General features: G+C 40.2%; 1 protein-coding gene across 5 annotated transcripts in view; it reads left to right on the top strand.

Moving 5' to 3' along the window:
• Window positions 1-16,327, top strand: part of AMPH (amphiphysin) — a 305,154-nt gene that overhangs the window by 140,844 nt on the left and 147,983 nt on the right. For all 5 annotated transcript variants that reach the window (XM_073678259.1, XM_073678256.1, XM_073678257.1 and 2 more), the window contains exon 2: window positions 5,303-5,383. In XM_073678259.1, the coding sequence (XP_073534360.1) occupies window positions 5,303-5,383 (81 nt within the window). The remainder of the gene's footprint in view (window positions 1-5,302; window positions 5,384-16,327) is intronic.

Here is a 16,327-nt window from a genome sequence, read left to right as displayed (position 1 = left end):
CGATATCGGAGAGAATGAGACACAGGACAGGATGTATGTGTCAAACAAGCTCTAACTTTATTACAAAGCATAGGGTTTATATACACCCTGAAGGCAGGAAACTGATTTACCATATATGGTCCGATTATACAATTTAGCACACAAAGACTGGTTTCTGTTCTTGTGATGTCTATGCTTGTGTTGAAACATTTAATCGGACACATTTAATTAGACACATTTAATCAGATACATTCTGATGACTAGCAAGGACACGTTAGTCTCTGTTGATACAAGGAAGGAACATTTCGCTGTTGTTTTGACCTAAAGTAACATTCAGACTTATATAGCATAGATGGGGCCTTTAAACTTGAGGGACCTCATCTTCTGCTATAACATGCCGTCCTTTTGTTCCTTCATTTATCAATATGAATTTCTATATTTTCTTTTAGTACAACGCTGAATACACATTAGAAAAAACTTAAAAACCAAATAAACCGCAAGACACATTAGCAAAACCTGAAAAATAGCTTGCACTATACCAGCCAACCACCCACCGATACCTTTAAACCAATTAACGGGATTTAGAAAGGAAAAGGTGTTTGCCCACAAGGAATCCTGATTCTTGAGGTTGGCCACATCATAAAGTCTCCTTAATTTTACCACGTCTTCTAACTTATGTTTCAGCGTCAATACACTAGAATTGTCTATATAATGGCAGCATGCGGGCCCTATTATCTGGCACATTCCTCCTTGTGCTGCTGTTAAATAATCTAGTACAAGGGTATGTTGGTTCGTGACAATAATCAATTGATTCTGTACTGCAAGAGATCCGTTAACTATTTCTAAAATATCCCAAATCTGGTCATCAAGATAGTCCATAGCTTCTACTAATTTATCCCACATTTGTGTCAACATAGGGTATATAAACAATGCACTGAAAAATTTGTTTACCCCTCCCATTTGAACTATATGAGGTCTCCCACTTGGTCTTTCTTTATTGTCTGCTGATCTCTTATGCAGTGTATGTTTTGGGATAGACAAAGGATCTAGCTGGTCTGGAGTAACAATATAAGTTGCGGGTGTCAATATGGCTAAAGTACAAGTTCCTGTTACTCCTACTGGGAGCCACTTGAAAGCCTTGTCTCCACATACCCAATACATGGATGAGGGGAGATTCCATAATGCTGAATGTTGCAGTATTAAACGGTGAACTAAATCAACAAACTTAGAAACATTTGACATCATACACCACCCAGGCACTTGACCTATAGGGGAACAATAGCCAGCATCAGGATTGCCACACGTAGGTGCACCTTTCTGATAACTTGAGCTTTCGTTACACTGTAGATTGCCAGGTATGTTGGCACAGGTATCATTTGTTCCATTTTTAAAATAGACATTATTCACCCAATTAGAAGTGTGTAGATATCTTTCCAACAGGGAAGGTTTAAAGGCATCACTGCTTCCTGAAGTGGCATTAAAACTTATTTTTAATCCTTGTTCAGGTATTTTCCCTAGATCAGTAATTTTCGTTTTGTTACGAGGTACCCACTCCCCGCCTTTAAATGCTATATACAACCTGGGAATTATTTGACCCGTCAGGTTCCCTTGACACCAGGGAAATTTTGTCCACCCTACTACGGGAATCCCAACAGTGGTATTCCACAATCTCTGTGTGGCATTATTGGCCCAAGTATCTGAACAGTTCACCCAAAAGTTTATCTCTTCCCATGAGACTGGAACAGCGAGAAAGGGTATGCTAGTGGATGTCACAGGGGCATGTGTACATATCCAACAATTAGCAATAGTCTGGTTTTGCTCCTTTAGTCCATCGATTAGAACAAGATGGTGTTTAATGAATCTATTGTCGCCTCCATCTGTAGTGCCCAACGTAGTCCATGCACCTGTGGTCGCAAGGATCCAGGTAAGTATAAACAATGTCTTCATTCTTTGTGCGCTGGTTCTCCTAGTATCTTTTTGCAATGGGACGCGTGGATCCAGGCCTCTTTTCCCTCTAGCTTAACGGCTGTGCTTGTGGTCAGCAGAACTTGAAAGGGTCCGTCAAACCGTGGATCTAGGCTTTTCCTCACGTGTCTTTTTATAACCACCCAGTCTCCAGGTTGCAGCGTATGGCTGCTAGAGTCTTGATCTGGATCTGGAAGAGGACTGAAGACATTATCATGTATTTGCTTAATCTTTTTGTGTAAAGCCCTCACGTAGGAACTTAGCACATGGTTGTTCACTTCTAATGCTTGCGGATAGAAACACCCTAGGCTGGGTACATTGCCAAACAATATCTCATATGGAGAGAGTCCAGTCTTTTTATTGGGCGTATATCTTACTGAAAACAGAGCAAGCGGTAAACAATCCGGCCATGGTTTTCCTGTTTCAGCCATGGCTTTCTGAATTTTTAATTTCAATGTCCCATTCAGTCTTTCCACTTTACCACTACTTTTCGGGTGATATGGGGTGTGGAATGCTTGTTGAATTCCTAGAGCTGACATGACTTCATTCATTATTTCACCTGTGAAGTGTGTACCTCTGTCACTCTCAATTACCTCTGGTACCCTATACCTGCAGAGCACCTCCGCAAGCAGTTTCTTTGCGGTTGCCGCAGCCGTGGCTTTGGCAATTGGGAAAACTTCTGGCCATCCTGAGAACAAATCAATACAGACCAACACATATTCCCATGATCCTGACTTTGGCAGCTGAATATAATCAATTTGCAGTCTCTGGAATGGATAGAGGGGCCGGGGTGTGTGTTTGGGTGGTGTTTTAACTACTCTACCCTGATTATGTGTAGCACATATCATGCACCCTTTTATTAGTTGTTCAATACAGGTGGAGAATCCTGGTGCCACCCAATGTTTCTGCATCACACTCATCACAGTCGTTTTAGATTGGTGTGTCGGCCCATGTAGCATCTGGGCAGCCGCTGAGTACAGTGCCCTTGGAAGGCATCGTCGTGTACCTTTCCCCCATACCCCATTTGCTTCATTCAGGCATGCACCTTCCTTTAACCACTTATCAACCGCCTCCTTTTGAGCCTGAGCCTGCATTTGGGATAAGATGTCCTCCGACACAAAGGGGTTTTTAGGGGCACTTAACTGACTTACTGTTAGCCCTTGTTGCGGCTTACAGGCTGCTGTTTTTGCTGCTGCATCTACCATCGCGTTTCCTCTACTCACCTGGTCGGTGCGTCTGGTATGTGCTCTTGCCTTTATGACAGCTACTTTTTTGGGTAGTTGTAGTGCATCAATTAACTGTGAATTCTGGGCACCCTGTGGCAACACTGTCCATGTATATTGACTGCCCTGGAACGTGAAAGCAAACAGGTACTGGCAGTCAGGATGTAATGGTACACTGAAAAATGCATTTGCCAAATCGACCACTGAAAAGCAAAGAGAGTTAGAAGATATCTGTGACAGAAGAGTATGCGGGTTGGGCACAACTGGTGTTAGAAGTTCTGTGGCTTTGTTAACCAACCGGAGGTCATGGACCATTCTATATGCGGCTGGTTGTCCTGGCACGCTCTTTTTCTTTACTGGGAACAGGGGAGTGTTGCAAGGGGACTGGGTTTTGACTAGGACTCCTCTGTGTAGTAATTTTTGGACTTGCTGGGCTATGGCATTCTCCTGAGCCGAGCTAAGGGGATACTGCCTCTGTTGAGGTAAGATTGCTCCTGGTTTTAATTTCACCATTACTGGTTGAACTCTTAACCTACCGACATCTGTTTTGTCTGAGGCCCAAAAGTCATGTGGCACAGCATGCTCCAATATCAGGGGAAACTCATTTTTCTCTTCTATTCCTGCAATATCTAGCGACATAATTTTGCAAAGGGTACTTGGTTTTAAACCTAGGGTCATGGTGACAGTGCCATCGGGATGATATTCAATATGTGCTTGTAATTGGGACAACACATAATTTCCCAAAAGATTACATTGGCCTCGGGGCGATACCATGAGCTGGCTATGTACAGTAGCTCCTTGAATTTGCAGGGGAATTCTCTTGGTGACAGGGAGCAGGACAGACGGGGAATTGAAGGGGGTGGCAATGACATGATGTGAAAAATCAGTGTCAGTGTATGGCCAATCACCTTGCGTAATTACTGAATTGTTGGCCCCCGTATCTACTTGGAAATCGATTTCATGCCCCCCTGGTAGGTTCACCTGCACTATACAACTGGGAGTTGGGGGTAAGGAGATGAGGGGGTTCATGTGCAAGCTACCCTTATCCTATGGGGGTGTTGTTTGGTCGGCTGGAGGACCCGTACTCTCAGCATTTGGATACGGGTTGGTCCTACAGTCCTTTCTAAAATGTCCTGGCTTTTTACATCCGTAACATAGTCTCTGTCCCCCTCCTGCAGTCCGTCCTTTGTCTCTGTTGTTTCTAGGGGTAGTCTCTACTATGTGTACTCTAGCAGCTCTGTTTGCCTGCGCTATGTCATGCTGTGCTCCCTGGGCTATTCTAGCCAAATCCTCTGCTTTCACTGATCTCCAGTCTGGTCTACACCGCTCGGGGGTGAGGGAGTCTCTTCTATGTAGTGATATAATTTAGGTAGAATATAACAGTTATTCTTACCTCATCGCTGTATATATCACCAACAGAGAGCTTCGCTCGTCCCACGTCTCGGACCGGTCGAGCACCCCTGGGTAGATTAACTCAGGTCCCTGTTCGGGCGCCAGCTGACGTCACTGCTTTCTGGGTCTTCTATCCTTGGATTACGATATCGGAGAGAATGAGACACAGGACAGGATGTATGTGTCAAACAAGCTCTAACTTTATTACAAAGCATAGGGTTTATATACACCCTGAAGGCAGGAAACGGATTTACCATATATGGTCCGATTATACAATTTAGCACACAAAGACTGGTTTCTGTTCTCGTGATGTCTATGCTTGTGTTGAAACATTTAATCGGACACATTTAATTAGACACATTTAATCAGATACATTCTGATGACTAGCAAGGACACGTTAGTCTCTATTGATACAAGGAAGGAACATTTAGCTGTTGTTTTGACCTAAAGTAACTGTCAGACTTATATAGCATAGATGGGGCCTTTAAACTTGAGGGACCTCATCTTCTGCTATAACACAAATATAGCTGAGCGCTGCATAGAGCATTTCCATAATCAGACATTAATCACCTAACCTGTATATAAGGGATACATTTAGTTTGTAGTACCACCCCTTCAAACCACAGTCTAATATGTTCTTATCTTTTGCACATCAGATTTTTTTGCCAGAAGTAATATCATTTGATTACAAGTTTATGATTGTGTGTTTTTCAATTTTTCTTCTCTTGTTCTTCTCTATTCAGGTACTTCAAAAGCTTGGAAAAGCAGACGAAACAAAAGATGTGCAGTTCGAGGAATATGTGCAGAACTTCAAAAGACAAGAGGTAAGATATGTCTATTTTACTGTAAGCATCAGTAGATATGTAACAGATAGATTCAATCCAATACTATCAACCCATCAGCATAGACCTTATTTTTATGATTGAAAATAGAAATGACAATAAAATACAGCAAATAAGAGAAAATGAAAAACAACGTTATTAAATATAGTAGATAATGGTATTTTTTGCGCAATTTATTCCTACTAGTTGGAGCTGCTAACCACCATTTTTCTCATGAGAGTGTATAGGATGTAACGTTGAGGCTTTTATACATAGACAGCTTGTCACATAGTGCTCTTGGGGAATGCACAGTAGCATGCTACGGCAGTAGACCTCTGCACAGTCCTGTGGTTTGTTTTGGGGCCCTCACTACTGCAATCCCTTATAGTAACTACTGTATAGTTAGTACCATGTATGTATGGTGAGGGTAGATCATGTAGATGCTAAAAAACAATATAGAATCATATCAAGGGCATGGATGAGGAAACAAACTTGCACCATAAAGAGGGCCCAGTTTGGACTTTTTTCTTGGTCCCCTACTCAACTGTGTACACCACTGGCTCTGTTAGACTGTATTATATATTTGAGATCCTTTACCTTATGTTACGCCATCACTTTAATCATTTTTTATTCCTTCCTGTTTTGCATTCGCAAACGAACAACCTCACCTCTAGTGTTTCTACTTATATAACTTCCATAAACTTTATAGCGCACCTGTTATATCTGGTAACTTTTCAGAATAACCTGTTATGTGTTTACATGTGGACTAACACTATTTCTAGCTATTACATTACTTTTATCTTTCATTTTTCACTTGTTCTCTCCTCTACAAGTTTTATCTCTAGTTTTCAGTTGTTTCTGAGCTAGTGCATGGAGACTACCTACTTTGGTGTCAACTGTACACATTGCAAATAGATATGAGGGATTCCTGTTTCCTGTCGCAATATAGAAAATGTTTAGAAGTAACAGCGGCATGGAGCACATTATACAGCAATATTGAGTACCTCAGGGCCGAGGTAGAACACTTACTAGAAAGCAGAAGACAATCTCTTTGCTTCTCTCTTAGTTTCATAGTTAAAAAGAACCCATCACCATGAAAATTCAGTTGATCTGCAGGCACCATGCTATAGAGCAGGGGGAGCTGAGTAGACTGATATATCGTTTTGTAAGAAAAGATTTAGTACAGCCCCTGGCAAAAATTATGGAATCACCGGGATCGGAGGATGTTCATTCAGTTGTTTAATGTTGTTGAAAAAAAGCAGATCACAGACATGGCACAAAACTAAAGTCATTTCAAATGGCAACTTTAGGGCTTTAAGAAACACTAAAAGAAATCAAGATAAAAAATGTGGTACTCAGTAAGGGTAATAAGGGCCATTTTTTTCAGACCAAGCAAAGGGAAAAAATTGTGGAATCACTTAATTCTGAGGAAAAAATTATGGAATCAGGAAAAACAAACACACAAAAGAACACTTCAATACATCACTCGTATTTTGTTGCACCACCTCTGGCTTTAATAACAGCTTGCAGTCTCTGAAGCATGGACTTAATGAGTGACTAACAGTACTCTTCATCAATCTGGCTCCAACTTTCTCTGATTGCTGTTGCCAGATCAGCTTTGCAGGTTGGAGCCTTGTCATGGACCATTTTCTTCAACTTCCACCAAAGATTTTCAATTGGATTGAGATCCGGACTATTTGCAGGCCATGACATTGACCTTATGTGTCTTCTTTCAAGGAATGTTTTCACAGTTTTTGCTCTTTGGCAGGATGCATTATCATCTTGAAAAATGATGTCATCATCCCCAAGCATCCTTTCAATTGATGGGATAAGAAAACTGTCCAAAATATCAATGTAAACTTGGGCATTTATTGAAGATGTAATGACAGCCATCTCCCCAGTGCCTTTACCTGACATGCAGCCCCATATCATCAATGACTGTGGAAATTTGCATGTTCTCTTCATGCAGTCATCTTTATAAATTTCATTGGAACGGCACCAAACAAACCTTGCCCAATGCAGATTCGCAATTCGTCGCTGAATATGACTTTCATCCAGTCATCCACAGTCCACGATTGCTTTTCCTTAGCCCATTGTAACCTTGTTTTTTTTCTGTTTAGGTATTAATGATGGCTTATGTTTAGCTTTTCTGTATATAAATCCCATTTTCTTTAGGCGGTTTCTTACAATTCGATCACAGACATTGACTCCAGTTTTGTTGTGCATTTCCTGTTTTGGAGACATATTGCTTTAAGTTTCCGGTTTTGATGCTTTGATGTCTTCCTTGGTCTACCAGTATGTTTGTCTTTAACAACCTTCCCATGTTGTTTGTATTTGGTCCAGATTTTAGACACAGCTGACTGTGAACAACCAACATCTTTTGCAACATTGCGTGATGATTTACCTTCTTTTAAGAGTTTGATAATCCTCTCCTTTGTTTCTATTGACATCTCTCTTGTTGGAGCCATGATTCATGTCAGTCCACTTGGTGCAACAGCTCTCCAAGGTGTGATCACTCTTTTTTAGATGCAGACTAACGACCAGATCTAATTTGATGCAGGCGTTAGTTTTGGAAATGAAAATTTACAGTGTGATTCCATAATTTTTTCCTCAGAATTGAGTGATTCCATAATTTTTTCCCTCTGCTTGGTCTGAAGAAAATTACCCTTACTGAGTACCACATTTTTAATCTTGATTTCTTTTAGTGTTTCATAAAGCCCTAAAGTTGCCATTTGAAATGACTTTAGTTTTGTGCCATGTCTGTGATCTGCTTTTTTTCAACAACATTACGCCACTGAATGAACATCCTCCGAGCCAAGTGATTGTGCAATTTTTGCCAGGGGTTGTATAACCTGTGTTTTAATTTAATCCTCTGCTCTTTCTGGGATTTTTGGTCCAGTGGGCGGCGTTATGAGTGATTGACTGCTATCTTTGTATTAGTATACATTCACAGATAACTGTCAGCCACTGATAGGATCGAAAATCCCAAAAAGAGCAGAGGTTTAAATGATTAAAACACAGGTTATACTGAATCTTATCACATAAAACTATATATCAGCTCCCCCTGCACTATATCATGGTGCCTGCAGATTAAACTGTGTTTTCATTGTGACAGGTTCCCTTTAGTGTGTTTGAAAAAGACAAAAGTTAATCAAGCTAAACTAAGGGATAGAAAAGGACAAAGGGAAAGAGTCACATGTACAACTATAACGCATGATCGAGTCTGCTCCAGAAGAGCTCATATTGCCATCTTGATCCCACAATCCACTGGACCAAACATTCTGGAAACAGCTTCATAGATTTACATAAGCATTCATATTATTTTACTCTAAAAAAGCATCCAAGCCATTGAGGTAGACTGTTCCACAGATTAATGGTTCTTATGGTTAAAGAAACCTTGTTTCCTCTGGCGATTGACCATTTTTTTCTTCGGGGGAGGAAGTGCCTCTTGTCTTTGAGGGGGGTTTACATGAAACAGCTTTTGATTCTTGTTTTTTTTATAAGCCATTTATGTACTTCAACAAGTTAATCATGTCCCCCCTTAGACTTCTCTTCTCAAGCCTACAACCCCTGGCAAACATTATGGAATCACTGGACTCAGAGGATGTTCATTCAGTTGTTTAATGTTGTTGAAAAAAAGCAGATCACAGACATGGCACAAAACTAAAGTCATTTCAAATGGCAACTTTAGGGCTTTAAGACACACTAAAAGATTAAAAATGTGGTACTCAGTAAGGGTAATTTTTTTCAGACCAAGCGGAGGGAAAAAAAATTATGGAATCACTCAATTCTGAGGAAAAAATTATGGAATCACCCTGTAAATTTTCATTTCCAAAACTAACACTTGCATCAAATTCGATCTGCTCGTTAGTCTGCATCTTAAAAAGAGTGATCACACCTTGGAGAGCTGTTGCACCAAGTGGACTGACATGAATCATGGCTCCAACACGAGAGATGTCAATTGAAACAAAGGAGAGGATTATCAAACTGTTAAAAGAAGGTAAATCATCACGCAATGTTGCAAAAGATGTTGGTTGATCACAGTTAGCTGACCAAGACCAAGGAAGACATCAAAGCATCAAGACCGGAAACTTAAAGCAATATGTCTCCAAAACAGGAAATGCACAACAAAACAAATGAGGAACGAATGGGAGGAAACTGGAGTCAATGTCTATGATCGAACTGTAAGAAACCGCCTAAAAGAAATGGGATTTACATACAGAAAAGCTAAACATAAGCCATCATTAACACCTAAACAGAAAAAAACAAGGTTACATTGGGCTAAGGAAAAGCAATCGTGGACTGTGGATGACTGGATGAAAGTCATATTCAGTGACAAATCGCGAATCTGCATTGGGCAAGGTGATGATGCTGGAACTTTTGTTTGGTGCCGTTCCAATGAAATTTATAAAGATGACTGCATGAAGATAACATGCAAATTTCCACAGTCATTGATGATATGGGGCTGCATGTCAGGTAAAGGCACCGGGGAGATGGCTGTTATTACATCTTCAATAAATGCCCAAGTTTACATTGATATTTTGGACAGTTTTCTTATCCCATCAATTGAAAGGATGTTTGGGGATGATGACATCATTTTTCAAGATGATAATGCATCCTGCCAAAGAGCAAAAACTGTGAAAACAGTCCTTGAAAGAAGACACATAAGGTCAATATCATGGCCTGCAAATAGTCCGGATCTCAATCCAATTGAAAATCTTTGGTGGAAGTTGAAGAAAATGGTCCATGACAAGGCTCCAACCTGCAAAGCTGATCTGGCAACAGCAATCAGAGAAAGTTGGAGCCAGATTGATGAAGAGTACTGTTAGTCACTCATTAAGTCCATGCCTCAGAGACTGCAAGCTGTTATTAAAGCCTGAGGTTGTGTAACAAAATACTAATGATGTATTGGAGTGTTCTTTTGTGTGTTTGTTTTTCATGATTGCATAATTTTTTCCTCAGAATTGAGTGATTCCATAATTTTTTTCCTCTGCTTGGTCTGAAAAAAATTACCCTTATTGAGTACCACATTTTTAATCTTGATTTATTTTAGTGTTTCTTAAAGCCCTAAAGTTGCCATTTGAAATGACTTTAGTTTTGTGCCATGACTGTGATCTGCTTTTTTTCAACAATATTAAACAACTGAATGAACATCCTCCGAGCTTGGTGATTCCATAATTTTTGCCAGGGGTTGTAAATAAATGTAACTCTTTGAATGTTTCCTCATAACTATCATTGTCCATGTCCCTGATCAGTTTTGTGGCTTTTGTTTGTACCTTTTCTAACTCCAGGACTTCCTTACTAGGAGCTGGTGCCCCGATTTGAGCTGTATATTCCAGATGGGGTCGCATTACTGCTTTGTAAAGTAGTAGTCTTATGTCTGTGTCCTGTGAGTCCATGCTTTTTTTAATACACAACAATATCTTGCTGGCCTTAGAAGCTGCTGATTGACATTGCATGCTGTTATTTATTCTGCGCTCTACAATTACACACAGATCCTTCTCTATAAGTGACTCTCCTAGTTTTACTCCCCCTAACATATGATGCGCAGATATTAGTAGTGCTCATGTACATAACTTTACATTTCTCCACACTGACTTCATCTGCCATATGGATGTCCCAATACTCAGTATGTCCATGTCAGCTGTAGCATATGAATATTTTCCATATTTTGTACTATACTACATAGTTTGATGTAATCTGCAAAAATAGAAACAACAATAGTAATCCCATCATCTATATCATTAGTAAATAAGTTTAATATTTGCTTATCCAAGACTGCACCTTGGAGTACACCATTTATACCAGAGACTATTCAGAGTAGTAGTTATTCCGCACAACTCTCCCTGTCTTTGAGCCGGATTCTGCTCCATTTACAAACCTTACTTTCTAAACCAAAATAAATTTTCTCATTCAGTGTCTGTGGGACAGTGTCAAACACCTTTGCAAAGTTCAAAATCATTATATCCACTCTGTTCATCTTTTTTCTCACTTCTTAATAAAAATTAATCAGGTTAGTTTGTCAACTTCTGTCCTTAGTAAAACCATGCTGGCTATCACATAAAATATTATTTTCTATCACATACTAATCCCTTGCAAGCCCTTTGAGCATTTTTCCAATAATGGACACTGAGGCTTACTGGTCTATTACACAGGAAAGACCTTGAGCCTTTTTTAAAAATGGGCACCACATTAGCTTAGCGCCAGTCTCTTGGGCACAGTACCAGTAACTAGAGAGTCTCTATAGATTATATACGGGGATACAGCAGTAACTCAGTAGCGTTCCTTAAGATCTCTTCAATGCAGCCCATCTGGGCATGGGCCTTGTTCTTATTGATTTTATTTAATTTCGCTTGGACAATATCAATTCTTCTTTCTTCTCCTCTTCATCATCCCTATCGCATAAACTTCAATAGTCAGCTGTTATCTGATCCCTAGGTGAGCTGACAACCCATCCTGTCTTCAACCAGGCAGATTTCAGCTGTATTTATGAGTGGTAGAGGAGAAGAAGTGGCTCATAAAAGGAGATAGATGTATATTTATTTCTTAAAATATATTACGACCTTTGTTACATTTATTTGTAGTATCAGTTTATGCAAAGTTTATTGAAACAACAGCAACCATTTACCTTGTGTTACACACCTCGACATATCTTTAAAGGTACACTATTCTTTACTTATACTTATCTACTCCTATACAGTTGCAGGAAAGCTTTGTTAGATGTAGTGGCTCTGTAGATTCACTGATTGTTTTTATGCTAATAGAATCACTTAATATTGGCTTCACTGCAGTAGCTCAAGACTAATAAGCTTCAATTAAATATCTAATTTAATTCATGGATCATGCAATTTAGTGTGCATACAGCAATAATAATAATAATAATAATGTTGCATATGTCTATGTCAGAAGGAACATTACGTTTCTGATAAGACAGCAGTTTTCTAAAGTGTATTGTAGAAAGAAGTTAATCGCTGATTTGTTTAGCATTTCAATCAAACATGGATTCCCTCATGCTGTTTTACCAGTAGGCTTCAGATCTAGCTGAGCTACAATCATTCATTGTGCAACTAAAGCAATGTCATTTTTCCAGCACAGAAATACATGTTAATTGCTATATCTGCAATGTTTATTTGTCAGAGATTAAAGCAACGTTTTCATGACTTTAACCTCATGCAATTGCAATGTCAGCTGGAATGGTTTATGCTTGAATAGGAAATCTGTGTATCGTGTTGTGAAACTTGGTGATAAATATCTGCAATTACTGTTAATACAATTAGCTGTGTTAAGTTCTTTTTTAATTGATAATTAGCTAACACTAATTGTCTATCTTCCCTTCTTTCTCCTCTCTTCCCTCCTCTTTCTCTAATTCTTTTTCTCCTTTTTACTTCTTTTTCTCACTTTCCTTCTTTTTCTTTCTCTGTCACTCTTTCTCTTTCCTTCTCTTTCTTTCTTTCCTTCCATTTCTCTTTCCTTCTCTTTCTCTCTCCTACTCTCTCACTTTCCTTCTCTTTCTCTCTTTCCTTCTTTTCTCTTGCCTTGCCAGGATTCCACTGTATGTTTAGGTGTTTTTTACAGTACATTTTGCTAAAAGACAAATTCAAATATGCCATCCTGAAAGCACGTAGGCATTCCAGTGCTGAGAAATTCAATTTTCAATATTTATCTAAATCAGATTGGAGGTGCCCAGAGTGCAGCATCAATATTCTGTCTTATTACCTGCTTAGCGCCATAGTTTGATGACCCTAAAGCTCTTGATACGTTCCCTATAAACTTTGATTTCGGCAGTGGATGTGACCGGGCATCCACACGTGGATTAGCTCCAGTAATTCTAAATTCTGCATAGAAATTAATTCCAAAAGCAATAAAAATATTCAAGAAAATTGTATATTAAATTTGTTAAAAACAATAATACCCATAATAATTCATAAAATAGTCCTCATAGATGAATACTATTGTATCTGGTCCAGGAGAAATGTAATTATTATGCTAGAGCCATTTGTAAAAAAAAATGAGAATTATTTCTAGACTGGTCATGTAATTATGATCGGCATACTAAAGAGAATACCTCTCTGCTATATTAGCTTTAGACTGACAGAGTTGATAGTAAATCACTAAATGTTTGCAATGTTTACAAAATGTCAGTTATACATTTCTATCCTGTCCTGTCTTTTACACAAATTGCATTTCTTTTTTATTGTTGTAAAAAAACTTTCTATTGCATAAGTGTCCATAATGTTCATTTTTGATAACTGAGTTTTTAAAAATGTAGAAAGTGAGTGACTTTATTTTGCACTCATGGATAATAGGTTTAGGTTATATAGTGGTTGCCTTCTTACATTAGTATTACTGCTTGATAATTGCCGCTATGCTGATGTTCTAGTTTAGCTTATAACATCACGTGCCATCACTCTTTGGTATATTATTCACTTATTACATGATCAGTCCAGAGTGTATTTTATGATTCTCTAAATTTATTTCACGTGACCCCCGTGGAATAATGAAAGGAAATCTGTCAGTAGGATAAACCCACCTACAGTGCCTTGCGGAAATATTCACCCTCTTGGCATTTTTTGTGTTTTGCTACCTCACAACCTGGAATTTCACTGTTGTTTTTGAGGGTTTGCATCAGCACATGTAAAGAATATGCCTACAACTGTGTACAGTTGGTTTTCTTGTTATTGTGAAGCAAACAACAAATAGGACAAAATAGGACAAAATAACTGAGTACTTTGTTAACCTCCTTTTGTGGAAATTACAGCTGCAAGTTAATTTGGATAAGTCTCTATCAGCTTTCCACATCTTTCCACTGGGATTTTTGCCCATTCCTCAAGGCAAAACTGCTCCAGCTCCTACAAATTAGATGGTTTCCATGGGGGAACAGCAGTCTTCAAGTCTGACCACAGATTCTCAATTGGAGTAAGGTCTGGGCTTTGATTAAGCCACTCCAAAACATTTACACATTTCCCCTTAAACCATTCGAGTGTTGCTTTTGCAGTATGCTTTGGGTCATTGTCTTGTTGGAAGGTGAACCTCCGTCCCAGTCTCACATCACTGACAAGACTGAAACAGGTTTTGCTCAAGAATATTCCTGTATTTCGCACCTTCCATCTTCCTCTCAACTCAGACCATTTTCCCTGTCCTTGCTGCCCAAAAACATCCCCACAGCATGATGCTGCCACCACCATGTTTCACTATGGGGGTGGTGTTCTTTGGGTGATGAGCTGTGTTGGTTTGGCGCCAGACATAGTGTTTACTTTCGTGGCTGAAAAGTTAAATTTTGGTCTCATCTGACCACAGCACCTTCCTCCATAAATTTGGGGAGTCTCCCACATGTCTTTTGACAAACTCAAAACGAGCCTTACAATTTTTGTGTGTAAGTAAAGGATTTTTTTCTGCCTTCTCCTTCATAAAGGGCATCTCTATGGAGTGTACTGCTTATTGTGGTTGTATGGACAGATACTCCAATCTCTGCTTGAGAACTCTGCAGCTCCTTCAGAGTTACCTTTGGTCTCTGTGCTGCCTCTCTGAGTAATGCCCTCCCTGCCCGGGCTGAGAGTTTTGGTGGGCGGTACGCTCTTGGCAGGTTTGTTATTGCAGCATGTTCTTTCCATTTGATGATGATGGATTTGATGGGGCTCCAGGGGATCATGAGAGATTGGGATATTTTTTTATAACACAACCCGGACTTGTTTGTCTTCATGGTGTTTTGTGGTTAGTGGTGCATTTTATTTAATGGTGTTGCAGCCTTTGTGGCCTTTCAGGAAAGGTGTGTATATACTGACAAACCATGAGCACTTAGATCGCACACAGGTGGACTTGCTTTCACTAAGGTAATGAAGGTAATTGCTTGCACCAGAAATTTTAGGGGCTTCATAGCAAAAGGGGTGAATACATATGCACATGCCAATTTTTAGTTATTTGATCCTATAAATGTAATTTATGCCTATATTTTTCTCACTTCACTTCACCAACGTAGACTATTTACTGCTGATGCACCACACACAAACCGGATTACAAAAATATTTAAACACAGGTTGCAAATGTAACCAAACAGGTAAAAAGTCAAGGGGGTGAATACTTTTGCAAGCCACTGTAAGCCATCTGTATGGGTATGCAGGTCATAGGAAGCTGAATAAAATGATATCATCATATATGTGATCCAGTCTCTTTTTCCAGATAAATCCATGATGTTTTAATATTTAATTGAGCTGTTCAGGAGACTGTTCAGGAGTATCTGCCTCCAGAGCTTATTTTGAATGAAAAAATGTGTTACCAGTGTGAAAGATATAACTGACAGTCTGCTCTACTGATCTCACTGCAGAGCTGTGTGTGACTTCAAAGTGATCGGAGTAGAGCAGACATAAGTGTTGTAGCGTCGGCGTCTCTGCCTCCTGCCGGGCAGAGACGCCGATCCCCTCACCACCGCGGTCCTTATCCGGCATCCTCTGGCTCCCCTTCTGCATCTGCCCCGGGTGCGCACACCACGTGCAGTTCCCCGGGCACTGTACTTAGGACACGAGCGTGCGCTCCCTCCCTCTTAAAGGGCCCACGCACGCCGTCCTAAAGAGTCCCCATCCAATGGCTGGAGGACTGCCCTTATATAAGGCACCTCCTCCAAAATGGAGGTGCCTGTGCAAGGTTGTTGTTTGTGTGCTAACACTCTTTCCAGCCCTCAGGTTCCAGTGCCCGCCAGCCTGTCTATCAGCTGTGCCCGCCTGCCTGTCTGTCAGCTGTGCCCGCCTGCCTGTCTATCAGCTGTGCCCGTCTGCCTATCAGCCGTGCCCGCCTGCCTGTCTATCAGCCGTGTCCACCTGCCTGTCTAGCAGCCGTGCCTGCCTGCCTGTCTTATCAGCTGTGTCCACCTGCCTGTTTATCAGCCGTGCCCACCTGCCTGTCTATCTGCCGTGCCCGCCTGCTTGTTTACCCACATCACATGCCTGTCTCCCA

Source organism: Phyllobates terribilis, unplaced genomic scaffold (assembly GCF_046119375.1).
Source record: "Phyllobates terribilis strain yellow unplaced genomic scaffold, ASM4611937v1 Scaffold_4__5_contigs__length_816908805, whole genome shotgun sequence".
NCBI classification, from domain to species: domain Eukaryota; kingdom Metazoa; phylum Chordata; class Amphibia; order Anura; family Dendrobatidae; genus Phyllobates; species Phyllobates terribilis.
This window is presented reverse-complemented; position numbering and strand designations above follow the sequence as displayed.